Consider the following 15,153-nt stretch of genomic DNA (forward strand, 5'->3'; position numbering starts at 1 on the left):
ATGAACCTTTATCAAACCGTCACAGAGATAATATTAAAATTGAAAGGGTCATCTCAAAACAACTTTAAATACCCAACGCCGTACGAAAAATCAAATATTCTCCGCGCTTTGCACAAGTGCGCGGCATGCTTTAGAAGGAAATTCCATTCATTCCAATCATTCATTTTTAATCAAGGAGCTGTGGAAAAATATATTTGATCATCAACTGTTTTTCGTTTCTTTTCCTGGTCTGGTTAAATATGCCCAAATCGTATTTTTAATAATTATAACTCAATTTATTCAAATGGAATGAGGATGGCTCATTACCATATGTGGAAAATGCATTTTTTACGGAATAATTTGGTACCACATACTTGGTATTTCGAGTCAATTCGTTGTTGCAGCATTGCTAGATTGAAATCTGAAATGCTATATTTTTTAATTAGAAATCCGCATCGATCCCATCCCCAAATATATTTGAGATCGTGCCTTGAAGTGCTACGAGAAAATTGGTACCATCCCTAATGACACCCTAAAACTCTTCAACTACAATACCTAGGGCCTAGGACTATAGAAACTTCAAATATCCCCACCTGAAAACTATGTTTTTGGACAATTAACTTTGTCTCTCCCCCTTCTCTTAAAATAGTTTTTCCAAAACCCCCCAACCCCAAAAACGTCCTAAATATATATTTTTTTACTTAATAATTTTATGCAGGTACGGACGAAAAGTTATTACTCTTCAAACTAGTTAAAAATATGTAGGTGGCTACAAGTAGGAGTCATGTTAACATCAAAATCGAATTTCTCATATCAAAAAACTCCCAGACACCAAATTTTATCCAAATATTGACGTTACTTCAGAAATTATTTGGAAAAAATCGAAATAAAAATAAAACTTCTACACCCTGTATCTCCGAAACTAAGCATTTTAGACATACATTTATAAGAACTTTTTAACTTATTTTTATCTACAGAATTTGCTGCTGAAGTTTCCGGAATACATTTCGGACCACCCTGTATAAAGAGACAAAAACCTATAAATATTTAAACATAAAAATGTGGCGAAATACACTTATAATTTAATTAAACACTATAATAATTTTATAATAATCATAATACGATCGTTAATTACCCCCCCCCCTTTTTTTAAATAATTCTTCATAGAGACTAAATAGTTAGTTCTCTTAATAGAGACTAACCTACCTATTTGTTTATATTTCGTTTGTACATGATGTTTTTGTTTTGTTTTTTTTCTATTTGTTATAGATATATTTTCCACATGTTATTAAGTTTTTTTTTGCCAAAAAATTTCAAAAATTAGTGGTTTCATTACATTTAAAAGTTAGGATGTTATTAGCTTCGCTAGGATAATTATGCGAAATATGGGACAGAACATAAATTTGCTATATAAGATGAACTAACAAGTCCAAATTTAGTTGTTATCTGTGTAAGATCCTGAAGAATTAGTCCACAATGAGAAACATTGTAGTATTCCTTTTGATGTCTTATTTTGCTTATGGAACCTGCGTAAGTATATAAAGGGCTTTAAAAATTAAATAACTGTTTTCATGATATATTTTATCAGTGTTAAGTTTCTGCAGTAATGTTGATATACAACCAATATCAGTTAAATTTTTAGTTACACAATCGAGGGCGCGATTTTTAAATACATTTTTGCCAACCTGACAAACTGGAATTTAAATTACTCGCTGGGGATTCTGGTGGTACCACATTTATTTATTTATTTATTTCCTGACATTTTCATTTGTTTTGACGCTTTAGTTTTGTATACGAGTGTTTGGTTTAAATGAATCATATTGTGATACTTTATGCTTAAAACTTTTTTACTAGTAGACCGTGCAGTCGAACATTGTTCTTTGTGAACCTCCTTTAGTGCGAAGTGGGCAAAAGATAGCCGTTGCAAAAAACTCATCGCAAAATTATTAGAATATTTTGAACGGGAAAGCGGTAGTAATGGGAAAGCAGCTTTATGCCTCTTAAGTACTGTTAAGGTGATGAGTTTTGTTGTAAATAACAACTGTTTATATAATTATAATTAATTTATTTTTGTTTCCTAAAATATTTTGATTAAAAGAAATTTTGTAATATTGGGCAACGGTGTGCCGGTCAAGCTTAATCACGTGACTAAAAGTTTATTTAGTATTCTATCTATAGTATTTTTTTTGTATTTCAACTTTAAAAATATAATAGTTATGTTCATGTAGTAGCAATTGTTAATAAATATCCTTAAAATAAATTTTATTAATTTTTTAAACGAATTAAAGTTCAAGACAATCTTAATAGTAAAAATATATTTATATATATGTATATCATAAAATTGTTACAGGCTTCGTGTAATATTTAATTAATAGTTTTAATTTATTTTACTATAAGTAATAAGGTAATTTGTGGTAATACTATATTTTGATATAATTATTATCTACATATCCAATTAAAATTTATAATATAGATCAAAAATCTAGTTTAGTTTATTTAATACGTCCATAGAGTATTCAACAAAGCGTATAATATATTATATTCTCTGTTCTCATAATTGGCATAAATAGTACTTGAATTTCAGTTCAAAATTGATTTTAGTTCATTATTCGGTGTTGTAATGTGCTAAACTCGTTAGCCAAATAATTTAATGAGAAAAATCGATTTACATCCCGAAAGGTAATGGCTCTATATCTCGTTATTTTTTATCCAGAAAGAGGTTTTCTATGCTTTTTGATTTAAAAAAAAATAATTTAAATAATGCTCTAGTCTCGAATTTACACGAAAAATTGGATTCGGTTTTAAGGAGGCATAAACATTGCTATTTGATTGAGAATATACGACACAAACATTATTTTATCCTCAGATTTTTTTAAACCATACAGGGTGTTTCATAAAACATGTGCCATCTCTCGTGAGTCGATTCCCCATCTAAAATAAGATTTATTTTTCATATCAACATAGGTCTGATTCTGCTTCGTTACGTAGCTACAGGGGGTTAAACGAATGCCGATGAAATTAAATCACACCTTACTTCCTTATTCTATCTCTTTCTTACACGTTGGTTTAAGGGTACGTACAAGAGTCGTACAATGCAATTCGTACAATGCAGCTTTTAATATCCCATTACAGACAATATAAAGTAAATCAAACCGCGCCGCGTAATTCATAATGGAGCGCCTTTATAGTCAATTTTATATGGGCATTGCGCGATAATTCAGTAGTCGAAAATGAATTAAATATAATATGTATGTTTGTATACCGGGTGCGGTCTCAAAAATGGCTCATCCCTATAACTTTTTATTTTATAATATTTATATATATTTATTATATTTATAGGGGCAGTATATTTCGACCTCGGAAACATGATTATGAGTTTTTTTCGCAAAGTTTTTTTTTGAAAATTTGAAATTTTTTTAAAAAAATTTTGGAAAATATTTTAGTTTTTAGTTAAAAAATATAATTTCTTGATAATATGGTAGTAGATTAAATTTACAAGAAAGAAACCCCATAAAAGATCAAGTGGTTCTCAAGATTTAAGCAAATAAATTTTCGAAGTAAAATAACTCGGTTATCTTGGATTTATTTGAAAATCGGTAGAGAGAAAATATGTTTCTTTTATCGAGATCTACTAGCCCTGAAAATGTTTGCACTTTTTTAAGACCCACCATGTATATGGTGATTCACGACCATATCACGTTACACGTTTATGGAGAACCGGTGATGAAATTTTTTGAAAATTTGGATTTTTACATAAAGGCGCCCGCTTCATCTGTCTAAAATATTTTCAGTGCCTATTACAATTTTGCCACATCATTGAAAAAGTGGTAGCATTTTTCTTATTTTAAATGAAACATACATATATAACGGATTAAACAACATACACGGTATATTATTACATTTTTGAAAACTACTTTCATATCATATAATTTACCTAATATACTAACCTATATCTACCTAAAACATTTTTTGAGATAATAAATAAAATATTTTGATTTTGAATAAGTATTGGTAAAATCATGAACACAACATTTCAGAACTTGAAATTTGGATTATAAGTTAACGAAAGTCAATATATTTCACCTGTCTAAATCAACTTATTAGATATTACACAAAAGCACACATGACAGCCAAAAAAATATTTTTGTTTGTTATAAAATTGCTCCAATCTTTGTTTTTTTTTTAAATTGAACCTTATGTGTATTACTTAAAAAATCAGAAGACTAATAAAAAGCTTTTCAAAGATATATCATGTTCCTACCTAAACCCTCCTTTTATTTAAAAAGAGTTATTTAAAAAAATAATAATTCTATCATTAGTCTAGATTCAAAAATTTCGTAACAATTACAATTTTAGAAATTTCACAAGTAAAGTCTAATGATACTTATAAAATTTGAATATTTGTCATGGTAACGATTTTTTTAAACAAAACATTTAATTACAGTAACCATTAAATAATTCAATAACATCTAATTACAGTAACCATTGTATGTTAAACCAAGTCGAAATTTGACTCAAAAAGTTATACAGGGTGAGACAAAATTAATATGGAACATTAGTCACTATTAAAAGCAAGTTACTCCTTTATTTTAAATGGAACAGCCAGTATATTTTTCCGATGTTCAATGAGGAATTTATATATCTTCAAAATATTATTAAGGTTGCCTACCCCTCAAACAAAGATTTACCTAGATATTTTAATTTTTATGATCTTGCGTCAGTAGAACTTTATTATTTGAAAAAAATCTAGGGAGAGACAAACCAAACCAAAACAAAAATTAAAGATTGTAGAGTAAAATATTCAACGGTAATAAAAAGATACACGTTTAAAACATATTTTAACTATTACAGAATTAAAACTAGATATAAACCTATAATTATGTGACAAAAATTAGCTAGATGAACTCAAATGCTTCCTTTCCTGTTAACTGCATAAAATGGTTGCCTTTTCAAAAGAATCTTTTCATTTTAAAAGACATATGTGGAGTTCTACGTCGAAAAGCAGCTACAATAAATTCTCTCATGTCGTCGATAATGTTGGTCGAGTTTTGTAAACACTGTCTTTAACATATCGTCGTAAAAAAACCACACTAGATAAAATCAGAAGCATTTACGTATTCTATTAATTGGTGAATGCACACTGCATTTACCAACTAACAGAATCATATCAATTCTCTCTGATGTAGGATAAGTTTGCATTTTCGGCAAATTTCTGAGAATTTTTTTTTTGTTTTAACTGACACAAAATGATAACTAGTTGTTAAACTTGGACTAATTAAACAGCTATATTGAAGTAACTTCAGACATAAATATCACAGCCACCTAGATTTTATCAAATAATAAAGATCTATTCAGATCAAATCATGAAAATTAAAATAATCTTTGTTTAAGGGGTAGGTAACCTTAATAGAATAGTATTTTAAAGAGACATGAATTCTTCATTGAATATCGGAATAATCTACTGGGTGTTCCATTTAAAATAAAATAAACGTACAGTAAATAATAAAGTATCGAACGTACAATATTTAATATTAATTTTGTCTCACCCTGTATAACTTTTTGAACCAAGTTTTAATTTGATTTAAGTACAATAGTTAATTTCACTACATATTAGGCTATACCGGGTAAGTTCCAATTTAGGTAGCTTTTATTGTAATTTAAAAATTGTTCTTTATTTCTCGAAAATTTTAAATATGTCAAAAACCTTACATTTAAGTCATATACTTCTCTTATAAAACTCACCTTTACTTTTCTCCCAGAATCCGAAAATCAATTAATATATAGGGTGTTCCATTACAAAAAACACAACTTTGATATATTTTTTTGGGGGGACACCCTGCAGAACTCTCTATATTTGTAAAAAGTACTCTGAATTAACCTATATATGCACGCAATTGATATAACCAGTCATATATCCCCATTTGAAATACACGGTATTTACATTTTTGACATTTCTAGAATCTTACTCCGGAACAAAAAAAGACTGTGATAGAAGTCCAACAGAACTGTTTGAAAAAAACTGGAGCAACAGCAGAGATGGTTCTAGATGCGTTTGCTGGCAAATTTACTGACGCTCCCGAATTTAAAAAACAACTGGTTTGTGTCAAGATGGAACAAGGAGTAATCGACGAAGCCGGAGCATACCACAAAGATATTCTGAAAGAGCATATGCTGAAACTTCTGCCTGATGAAGCTACCATAGATTCTATGCTGGAAAAGTGTTATGTTGTTCAAGAAGATCTAGAACAAACTGCTTATGATATGATCAAATGTTTCCATAAAGTGAAGAGTAGTTAGGAAGAGAACCGAATTTTTCATTTCTATGGTACTTTCTTATATAAAATAAAGGTTTTATTGCATTATTTTTTCAGTTTATTTATAAATTTTTGATCCGACCGAAGAGGAAATCACTGGGGTATTTTAGTGAACAAACGAAAGGAATTGCAGAGGAATTTTAAGGCATTTTGAGAAATTTTTGTGTATTTCGGGGAATTTCGGGATATTTTGAGGGAATTTCAGTGAATTTCATTTCAAGGGAATTTCGAGAGAATTTCCGGAAATTTCAAGGGTATTATGTAATATTTCACAAAATCCCTTAAAAAAATCCCCAAACCAAACTTTGGCAAACGCGCATATTAAGGAAAAATCCAAAATGCCGTAAAGCTGATCGTGCTATTTGTAAGAAAAATGTGAGAAAAAGTGCTATCCATATTTAACCCTCAACTGGCATGATGAATTTTTGTACGGCTTATGGCGTTCTGGGTTCTGACGGACCCCAATTTTTTTTTAATTAAAAATAACCCATGAAGATATTTTATGAAAAGTTTGTTATTTTAGCACTGTTTACAATATATTCAAACTTGTAAACAAACAATTTTTAATAAATTAATAAGAACGGATACAAAAATAAAGTAAAACGCATTTTTTTAGTAATTTTTGACAACAGAAATATAACTTGGCTAAGAAATCCGTAGAAATTAAAAACGTATACGTTTTATGATATTCCTGTGTTACTAAAAGTATAAACAACTGAAATGTGAAGCTAAAGTAAGACACATAAATTATTTTCAACAAAACTGCAAACTTTGAATGTATATAACTTTTTCAAATACAGTTCATGCTAACATCGCATTTGCAATTGCCGCACATGGATCTTGCACATTTGATTCATGAGATTTTTGTTTTTTGTCATTTCTCCGTTGGCATATACCACATCTCTTTCGTTTCTGGTACTGATCATTCAGTTTTCTTTTTTCTACAAGTAAGAGATTCAGAATCATAGTTATAGTTACTCTTCCGGAGAAAAATCAATGTCTTGATGATCTTCATATCACTAAGTCTCTTTAAGTTTATCAAACCACTCAATTAATGTTTTCTCAAAATTAGCGTCCCCGTGACACACACTTTTTGGATTACCCACCGTCCTAATAATGAAACATTCTTGGCGTGGTGGTGCCACACGGACTCCAATGTAACTTTACCCCTAACTTATAGGTAAATGGCGCGGCGAGGCCTAAATGTCAAACGTAAAAATTTAACAGAAGTTTAAGTTGTGTTTGGGGGTTCGGTAGATCTCACCACGTCAGATGAGGGTTAATTTATTATTAGTGATGGCAAGCCATTTTTTTCTCTATGGTAAGAGCGGCCACATGTTATCAAGACGAGTAGTCCCGATTTGTTTATTGCTCTGTTAATATAGAGCGCTATTTTCTATTCCTATGTGTAATTTAGGGAAAACAATTTATAAATATTTTAATAATTAATTAAACAATATTAGACTTAAATTAAATTTCTTCTTAAAAAATATGAAAGTATGTTGCAAATTGGGCTAGGGTATGTTCCAGATTCCTATTTTTTTTTTCTTCTGTGTAACTTTGGAGGGCAAATGCCCGTATTGTTACATACTCTCTTTCATATTTCTGGAAGATGGCTAGGAACAAAGAATTTTTTTCCTATGCGACTCTGTAGAAATATAGGTATACTAGGAATTTATTCAGTCCCACCATTAGCGTAACTAACAATTTACCCTGGGGTGGGCCTGGCGGTCTGGGTTTGAGCACAGTGGGGGCTTAGGACTTTTGTTTTTTTTTAATGAAAAATAATTTAAAAAAGCATTTTTTTAATAAAACGTTTACATGAATTTCTCTATCAATAAATTTCATAGACTTGGTTATCAAACCGTGTTCCCGTAGATTACTTAAATAACTACAAATTTTCTAAAAAAAATAAATTTTTGAACACAACAAAATAATATTAACTAAACAAAACTAGAAAACTAGCGGTCATTTTTACTGCATCACAAGCAAATCAAAATTAATACGTAGCCAAGAGTCATAATTCAGGATTTCTCTGGGGGGTGCCCAGCAATAACTGGGGAGGGGGCACCCCCGGGCACCCCTGTAGTTACCCCAGTAGTATGAGTCTCACTTACGCTCGAATTAGTATTTTCATTTGAAAACTAGCTTTTATTTTTAGATATAGTTTTGGCTTTGTCTGAAGCGCTATGTTTTTTTTTTATCGCGATAGAAAAATTTATAGAGCAAACCTATCGAACATCCTGTATATTATTCAATATTCAGATATTGAATATTATACTTTACTATTTAAGCATTTTTTATTTATGTCAGCAAAGACCATCTTTTGCGAGGGGTGTCTCACTTGGGTGAAAAATGTACATGTACTGCCAATGGTTGCGAAGAAGACTGCCTATGACTGCCATGTAATTATATAGGTGACTGCCGTGAGACTGCCAATGACTGCCAGCGACTTCCAAGAAAATGTACATGTAACTCCAATAGTGAGACACCCCTCGATCTTTTGTTTATTATTGATTAGTTTTGTTTTTAATTTGTTATGAAGGTGCCCGGTGGCGATGGCGTAGAGATACAGGCTCTTGTCTACCAATCTCAAGGTAGTGGGTTCGAATCCTACACCCGGCATTTCATCAGCCGACTATTTTTATTAAAATAAAAATAGTTTGGGTACCTAGGTCGACTCAGCCTTAAAATGAGTACTTGGGATTCACAATCCTGAGGTAATAATAGGCGGTTGAAGCGTAGTGCTAGCCACATTACCTTCCTTGTATACCGAACGGGTCTAGCATGGTAAGCTTTACCTTGTTACTCCCAGGGCGTTAAACGCTATATACGGGAGCTATTATTATTATATGAAGTGCTATAACAAAAATATTTTTTGATGTTCTTGCGTAAAAGTGTGTGAGAGGTATTACTTTTGTTTGTTCTGTTATACCCTAATATAACATAAGGCTTAAATTAAAATTATTTTTGTTAATGCTGAATACAGACAGACTAATCACCTATGACGCAGATTATAATAAAATTACGGAGTATTTTTTAAATAGCCAAAATTTATTGTTTTCAAAATAGCTAGTAAGCCATAAACTTTTTCAAAAATCCAAAAGGCGCATATGTTTGTCCTCACAAAACTACAATTCTTTCCCCATTTAACCGACTCTCTAGCTCCAATAGTTTCCGAGATACCTATAGAGAACATCGTAGAAAACTCACCCTCTATAGTAAATAAGTTGAATTTGATGTAATTACAGAAACATCAGATTTCGGGTTAAATCGGTAAAACAGCTATATAAAAGTTGACTACATTAGCTCTACATTAGCACTATACCTACATTTCGACAAACTATTAATTGAAATGTTAAATTACTTATTATAATTAACATGACGTTTTAATATTATTTACAATTCTGTGAAATACTCCGACAAACTATACCTTACAATTAAAATAAATGACCAAACTGTTAATTTAACTAATGAACCATAATGTGTGATTATGGTGACGTTGAATTAAAAACCCAACATTTACATTTTATATAAAATTACAATTTTGGATACATGCTAGATTTATTTATTATTTTACAGGTTTGATTCAAGTTGATAAAATGCAAACTCTACTAAATATTTTATTATTCTGTGGAGTTACAATAATAGTTATAGGTGTAAGTATTGTTAGTTGTCAAATATTACCTATTGCAAGTTACCATCATTTGATGAATATTTTCATTTTAATATCAATTTTAGAAAATAGTGTTCGAAAAAGATGTGAAAATACACTTACCGGTACGAAAAACGGGCGCCTTAAAATTTTTATATATTTTAAAGTTTTGTATATTGTGTTCTAAGAGAATAGAAGCCTTCGAAATGTATGTGTACAGACGGATGCTGTGAATCTCATGGGTACAAAGGATCACCAACGATGAAGTACTCCAGCACAAAAAGAGATACTGAACACCACCAAGGAAAGAAAAATGCAATACCTGGGTCATGTGATGAGAGGTGATAGATACGAAATACTGCGCTTCATAATAGAGGGCAAAGTGCAAGAGAAAAGATCAGTAGGAAGACGCCAGAACTCATGGCTAAAACATTTAAGGAGATGGTTTGAACGCCCGTCTGCGGAAATCTTCCGGGCTGCAGTTTCCAGAGCCACAATTGCCATTTGGATCGCCAACCTTCGGCAGGAGAGGGCATGATAAGAAGAAGAATAGTGTGTTCTAGTGGACCGATTTTGATAATTTTTTAAGCAATTTGTAGCTAGATTATTTAAATTTTTAATATCTCTTTCTAAATTAAAAATGAAACTTGTCATGTGTCAATTACACGAGGGAAAACAAAATGTTGATATTTTGGTAAAAATTTAACACCTTGAATGTCCGGAGTGCAGTAGACAGATAACATCACGTATCGGACTTTCCAGTCACAGAAAAGCTCATGAAAGAAAACGCCTTGCTTGACCATCTTCTGATGCGTGTCAAATACTCGTCAGCGAGTAATGGCAGTATGTATGTATGTAGAGCTATTGAGATGAACCAAAAAACAAACTATCGAGAAAAGATACACGCAGATGATAGAATGATTTTTAAATTCCTTGCTTTGTTAATATACTGCACAGGGCATTTCAAACTTTCACAAAATATCAACATTTTGTTTTCCCTCGTATAACTGACAGATTGAAACTTTCATTTTTAATTTAGGAAGGGATATTAAAAATTCAAATAATTTAGTTTTTTAACTACAAACTGCTTAGAAAATCATCAAAATCGGTCAACTAGAACACAATATATAAACTTTAAAATAGGCACATGAAAATTTTAAGGTGCCCGTTTTTGATGCCGATGAGATAAGATAATCGCGAAAAAAAATGAAAATTTGGAATTTTTTTAGATTTTAGTTAAAAACATAATTTCTTGATAATATGGCAGCACAGGTAGTAGATTAAATTTACAAGAAAGAAAATCCAGAAAAGAACAGAGTGGTTTGAGTGGTTCTCAAAATTTAAGCAAAAATTCATTTTTCGTGCATTTTCAAAGGATATATATCAGTTATTTTGGACTTATTTGAAAAACGATAAAGTGAAAGTATGTTTCTTATATCGAGATCTACCAGCCCTGAAAATATTTGCACTTATTTAAGACTCACCCTGTATATACAGGTTTGTTCACCACATACAACGCGGAGTATTGTAGCTAAATGATTAGATTTTTACAAATTGTAAGTTCTGGGTTTGTTGACAGTCTATTAGAGCTACAATTTAAAAATATTTTTGCAAGATACAGAGTGTCCCAAATAAGTAAAAAATACGAGGGGTAAACAGCTGACCCAAATTCTGTATACTAAACCTCCTAATAGCTAAAGAATTCCTGAATATCTCTTGGGAATTCCTGAATACCTCCTGGGAAATGTCATATATATTTTTTGGGAATTCCTGATGCTATTGAGCATACGAAATTTGTAATTAGTTTCAAACTTTACAGAAAGTTGAAAAAGGTATCCAAAATCGACTCGATAAAAAAGAGTTTGGTTTGGTTTGGTTTGCTCATTAGTTTTTTTTTATAGCAAGGGGCCATCCTCTGCCGGAAACACTGCGACCTGTGAGTCCTATTGTGTTTTTGCTTTGCTCATTAATTTGGTCGATTCCTATTCTTAAATCATCTATCTCTTCCTCTTGATTTTCAAAAATACTTTCTTCGGCTATTTGCGAATCATCAATGACAGATTCATTTTCATCACTTACTGCTTGTTTACTGATTGTTCTTCTGAATTTTTTGGTATAGTGGTCAAGTTCCATGAACAATTTTCAACTTGCATTCCCATCTTTTCAGTTACAGCAAGTGCTTCCTGCAAAGAGTCCATCAAAACATTCTCACTGTAATGATCAGTTTTGAAAGGCATTTTCAATATCTTTCACCTCATTATTTGCACTCTGCTCTTCAATTTGTGCATCGTTTTGGCCCTTAGAACGAACTCTTTAAAATCTTTTCTGCTCTCTTGGGAAACGTATTACAGCTCTTAAATCATGGGTAATATTATTAATCGATCTAATTCTGTCCAATCGTTGCCAGTACGTCTTTAATACTATAATTTACTACTGTAGATTGCATTGTTGTCATGGACCTTGTAGCTCGGAATATTTTCTCACAGCTTTGACTGCTAAAAAGCAAAGGAAGGAACATATCCTCTGTGAGGTTTGGATTTTCTCGAAAATGTATAATTAAATTAATCAGAGCATGAGCGTTCAACTCGATGAATGTGTAACAGTTACATATAAAATGTTCTCCAATTTTCTTATTACTCATCATTAGCCATTTACGCTAAATACGTAAAAAAACACACAGTACCATAAATTATATAACCTTCTTTTTAAATCCAAATTTTCTTCCAAATAGGAACATATAACTAAATTCATCATTCTTAAATTTATTGTTATTTTATTTATTCCTTGGTTCTTGCACCCTCAGCAACAGTATTAAATAATTCAAGGACTTCAATGGAACATATTTTTTGAGCTGCCTTAAAATTCATTTTATCTTCCAATTTTAAATCAGTCCTAGTCCGTAACAGTTCAGTCGAGAGTTCAGTGTTATTTTGCTTTCAGATAATAAGCTTCTTAATTTATGTGTTGTTGTATTAAAAAACACACCGAAAAAAAAATACACCGAGCACACTCAATACACCAAATATTGTAATCCTCTCCAAACTAATTCAAACAGAAACAAAAGCGCGAGAACCATTATTACGTCACTGGATACTAATGGCATCTGTTATATGTCATTATTATTAAAGAAATGTCTAAGTCAACTTTGATTTTAGAACCCACCGACGCGACGTCATCAAATAATGACAGGAAAACGACGCGTTTGCAGTAAAAACATGAATTTTTTAATCGCTTTCCGATAGATCTTTTTTTTTAATTTCTTCTTGTCTGTGGAGCTTTTATAATTAATTATTTGTAAGCTTCATTCAGAACTTCGTAAATAGTGGAATAAATTAGTAGCTTCAATTAACGTAGAAGCTTATTCCTTTAATTTGAATGTAAGCATTCACAATGTCAAAATTAATGGTAGACATTTTCAATTAGTAGGAAAAGTTATCAAACTTTTAACTTTTCCAATAATTATACTTCAAAATTTGCGAGAAATGTAATTTTGGTTTTTCATAATCTTCCGTTAGGAGAAATTGTTGTTTGAAATCAAAAGCTGATTGTTTTGTAAGCTAAATATTAGGCTTTCTCTATGGATACAACTGGCTAACACAAGCTGTTGCTAGGATATTCTAGTAATTTTAATTGTTTTTTTAAACATTGTAAACGATCGTAATTAACTTTTTTATTAAATTTTTTAGTTTAACTAAAAAGTAAAAAGTGTAATTGAAACCACTAATTTATTCCACTAATTGCGAGGTTCTGAATGAAGCTGTAATTGTTTTAATTCAAATTTATTTGTTATGCACTGAGCCTATTGTGTGATTTTAATCAAAACGAGGTCAATATTCGTGATTTGATGCGTATTTTTTCGAGCTATCTCATCCTAGATCTCCTCCATACCTCCTGGAATTCCATCATAAATCCTGGGAAATCCTGTATACTTCCTAGAAAATCCTGTATACCTCCTGGGAAATCCACATACTTCTTAGGAAATCCTATATACTTCCTGGTACTTCCTAGGAATTCCTGCAGCTGTTCACCCATCGAAAAAATATTATAGTTGTATTTTTTTAAATGGAACACTCTGTATATTATTACATTTTTAGATTCTATGATTGAAATAAAGGTAAATTTGATTAAGGTTTACCGCATTTTAATCTTATTGTTATTGATATAGTTACGATTTTGTCAAAATTAACAATTCTAATGCTTCATTTCTCTAGGCGTATTTAAGTTTTGAAAGGAAATAGCATAATGAAGTTTTTCTATTTACTAAATTTTGTGCTGCAATTATTAAAAGTATACCACCTTATACAGAATGTCTAAAAAAATATTTTAAATAATTACTAGCTTTAAACGACAATAATTTCTTTGGTTTAAATGGAACACCCTGTATATTTTACGAGAATCAAATGCAAATTTTAATTGTCTATCAAATTGTATTATACAATTTTTACCTATCTCTTCAAGTTTTCGTAGAAAATGCATTTTCTTATAATTTAGATCCGATTTATTAATTTACTCATGAAATATTGGCATTTTAGATCATTTTTAAAGATGTAACAAATTTTCAAAGAGTACAGATACTAATATTGTCAATATAATTCGCTTATTTCGTTAAAAAAATAAAATAAAAACTGTTCAAATATTTGTTAAAGAGGACCAATCAATATGATCCCATTATTCAAACTACATTAATTGCCTATTTGCGTTGATTAATAATAATTGTTCCAAATACTACAAAACTGAATTTTGTATGTGTATTAGACTGTGTGGTAAAAAGTAACACTTTATAAATTTTGTTTTATTTTTTGACGACTGCTGCATTTATAATAACAGGGACGTTAATTTTCATATACTATAACTTATTACTATATTGATTTCTGATTCAAATCCACATTTATTTAGAATAATTTATTAACTAAAACAATTAAGTTTGTAATAAACTAATTTTTGGGCGGAAATAATGGTGGTATATTTAATTGGTATACTCTTTTACAAAGATTTAAATAGTTTTTTTTGTAAACAAATGAGCTTGTAATATTATCGTTTTTAGCACCTGTACATTTTGTACATTTGTTGCTTTAAAAAAAATCTAAAATGTCAATATTCCATAGGTAAATTGAGAAATGAGGTCTAAATTATAACAAAATAGATTTTCTACGAAAACTTGAAGAGATAGGTAAAAAAATTATGGAATACAATTTGATAGACAAT

General features: G+C 30.5%; 2 protein-coding genes across 2 annotated transcripts in view; one reads left to right on the forward strand and one right to left on the reverse strand.

Annotated features, from left to right (window-relative positions):
- LOC115889082 (inactive dipeptidyl peptidase 10) overlaps positions 1 to 15,153 on the reverse strand; it is a 259,451-nt gene that overhangs the window by 140,064 nt on the left and 104,234 nt on the right. The gene's annotated exons all lie outside the window — the stretch shown is intronic.
- LOC115888974 lies at positions 1,430 to 6,317 on the forward strand. Its single transcript, XM_030908866.1, has 2 exons — positions 1,430 to 1,509; positions 5,938 to 6,317. Exons 1-2 carry the CDS (start codon positions 1,456 to 1,458, stop codon positions 6,274 to 6,276), a joined length of 393 nt encoding a protein of 130 aa, XP_030764726.1. The 5' UTR covers positions 1,430 to 1,455; the 3' UTR covers positions 6,277 to 6,317.

Source organism: Sitophilus oryzae, unplaced genomic scaffold (genome assembly GCF_002938485.1).
Source record: "Sitophilus oryzae breed Bouriz unplaced genomic scaffold, Soryzae_2.0 scaffold_810_pilon_pilon, whole genome shotgun sequence".
NCBI lineage: Eukaryota > Metazoa > Arthropoda > Insecta > Coleoptera > Curculionidae > Sitophilus > Sitophilus oryzae.

Excerpts from the sequence above, each read along its gene's own strand:
- LOC115888974 (XM_030908866.1), top strand. The coding sequence starts at position 1,456 with ATGAGAAACATTGTAGTATTCCTTTTGATGTCTTATTTTGCTTATGGA. Across the intron at positions 1,510-5,937 it reads ATTTTGCTTATGGAACCTGC|AATCTTACTCCGGAACAAAA; the intron begins GTAAGTATATAA and ends TGACATTTCTAG.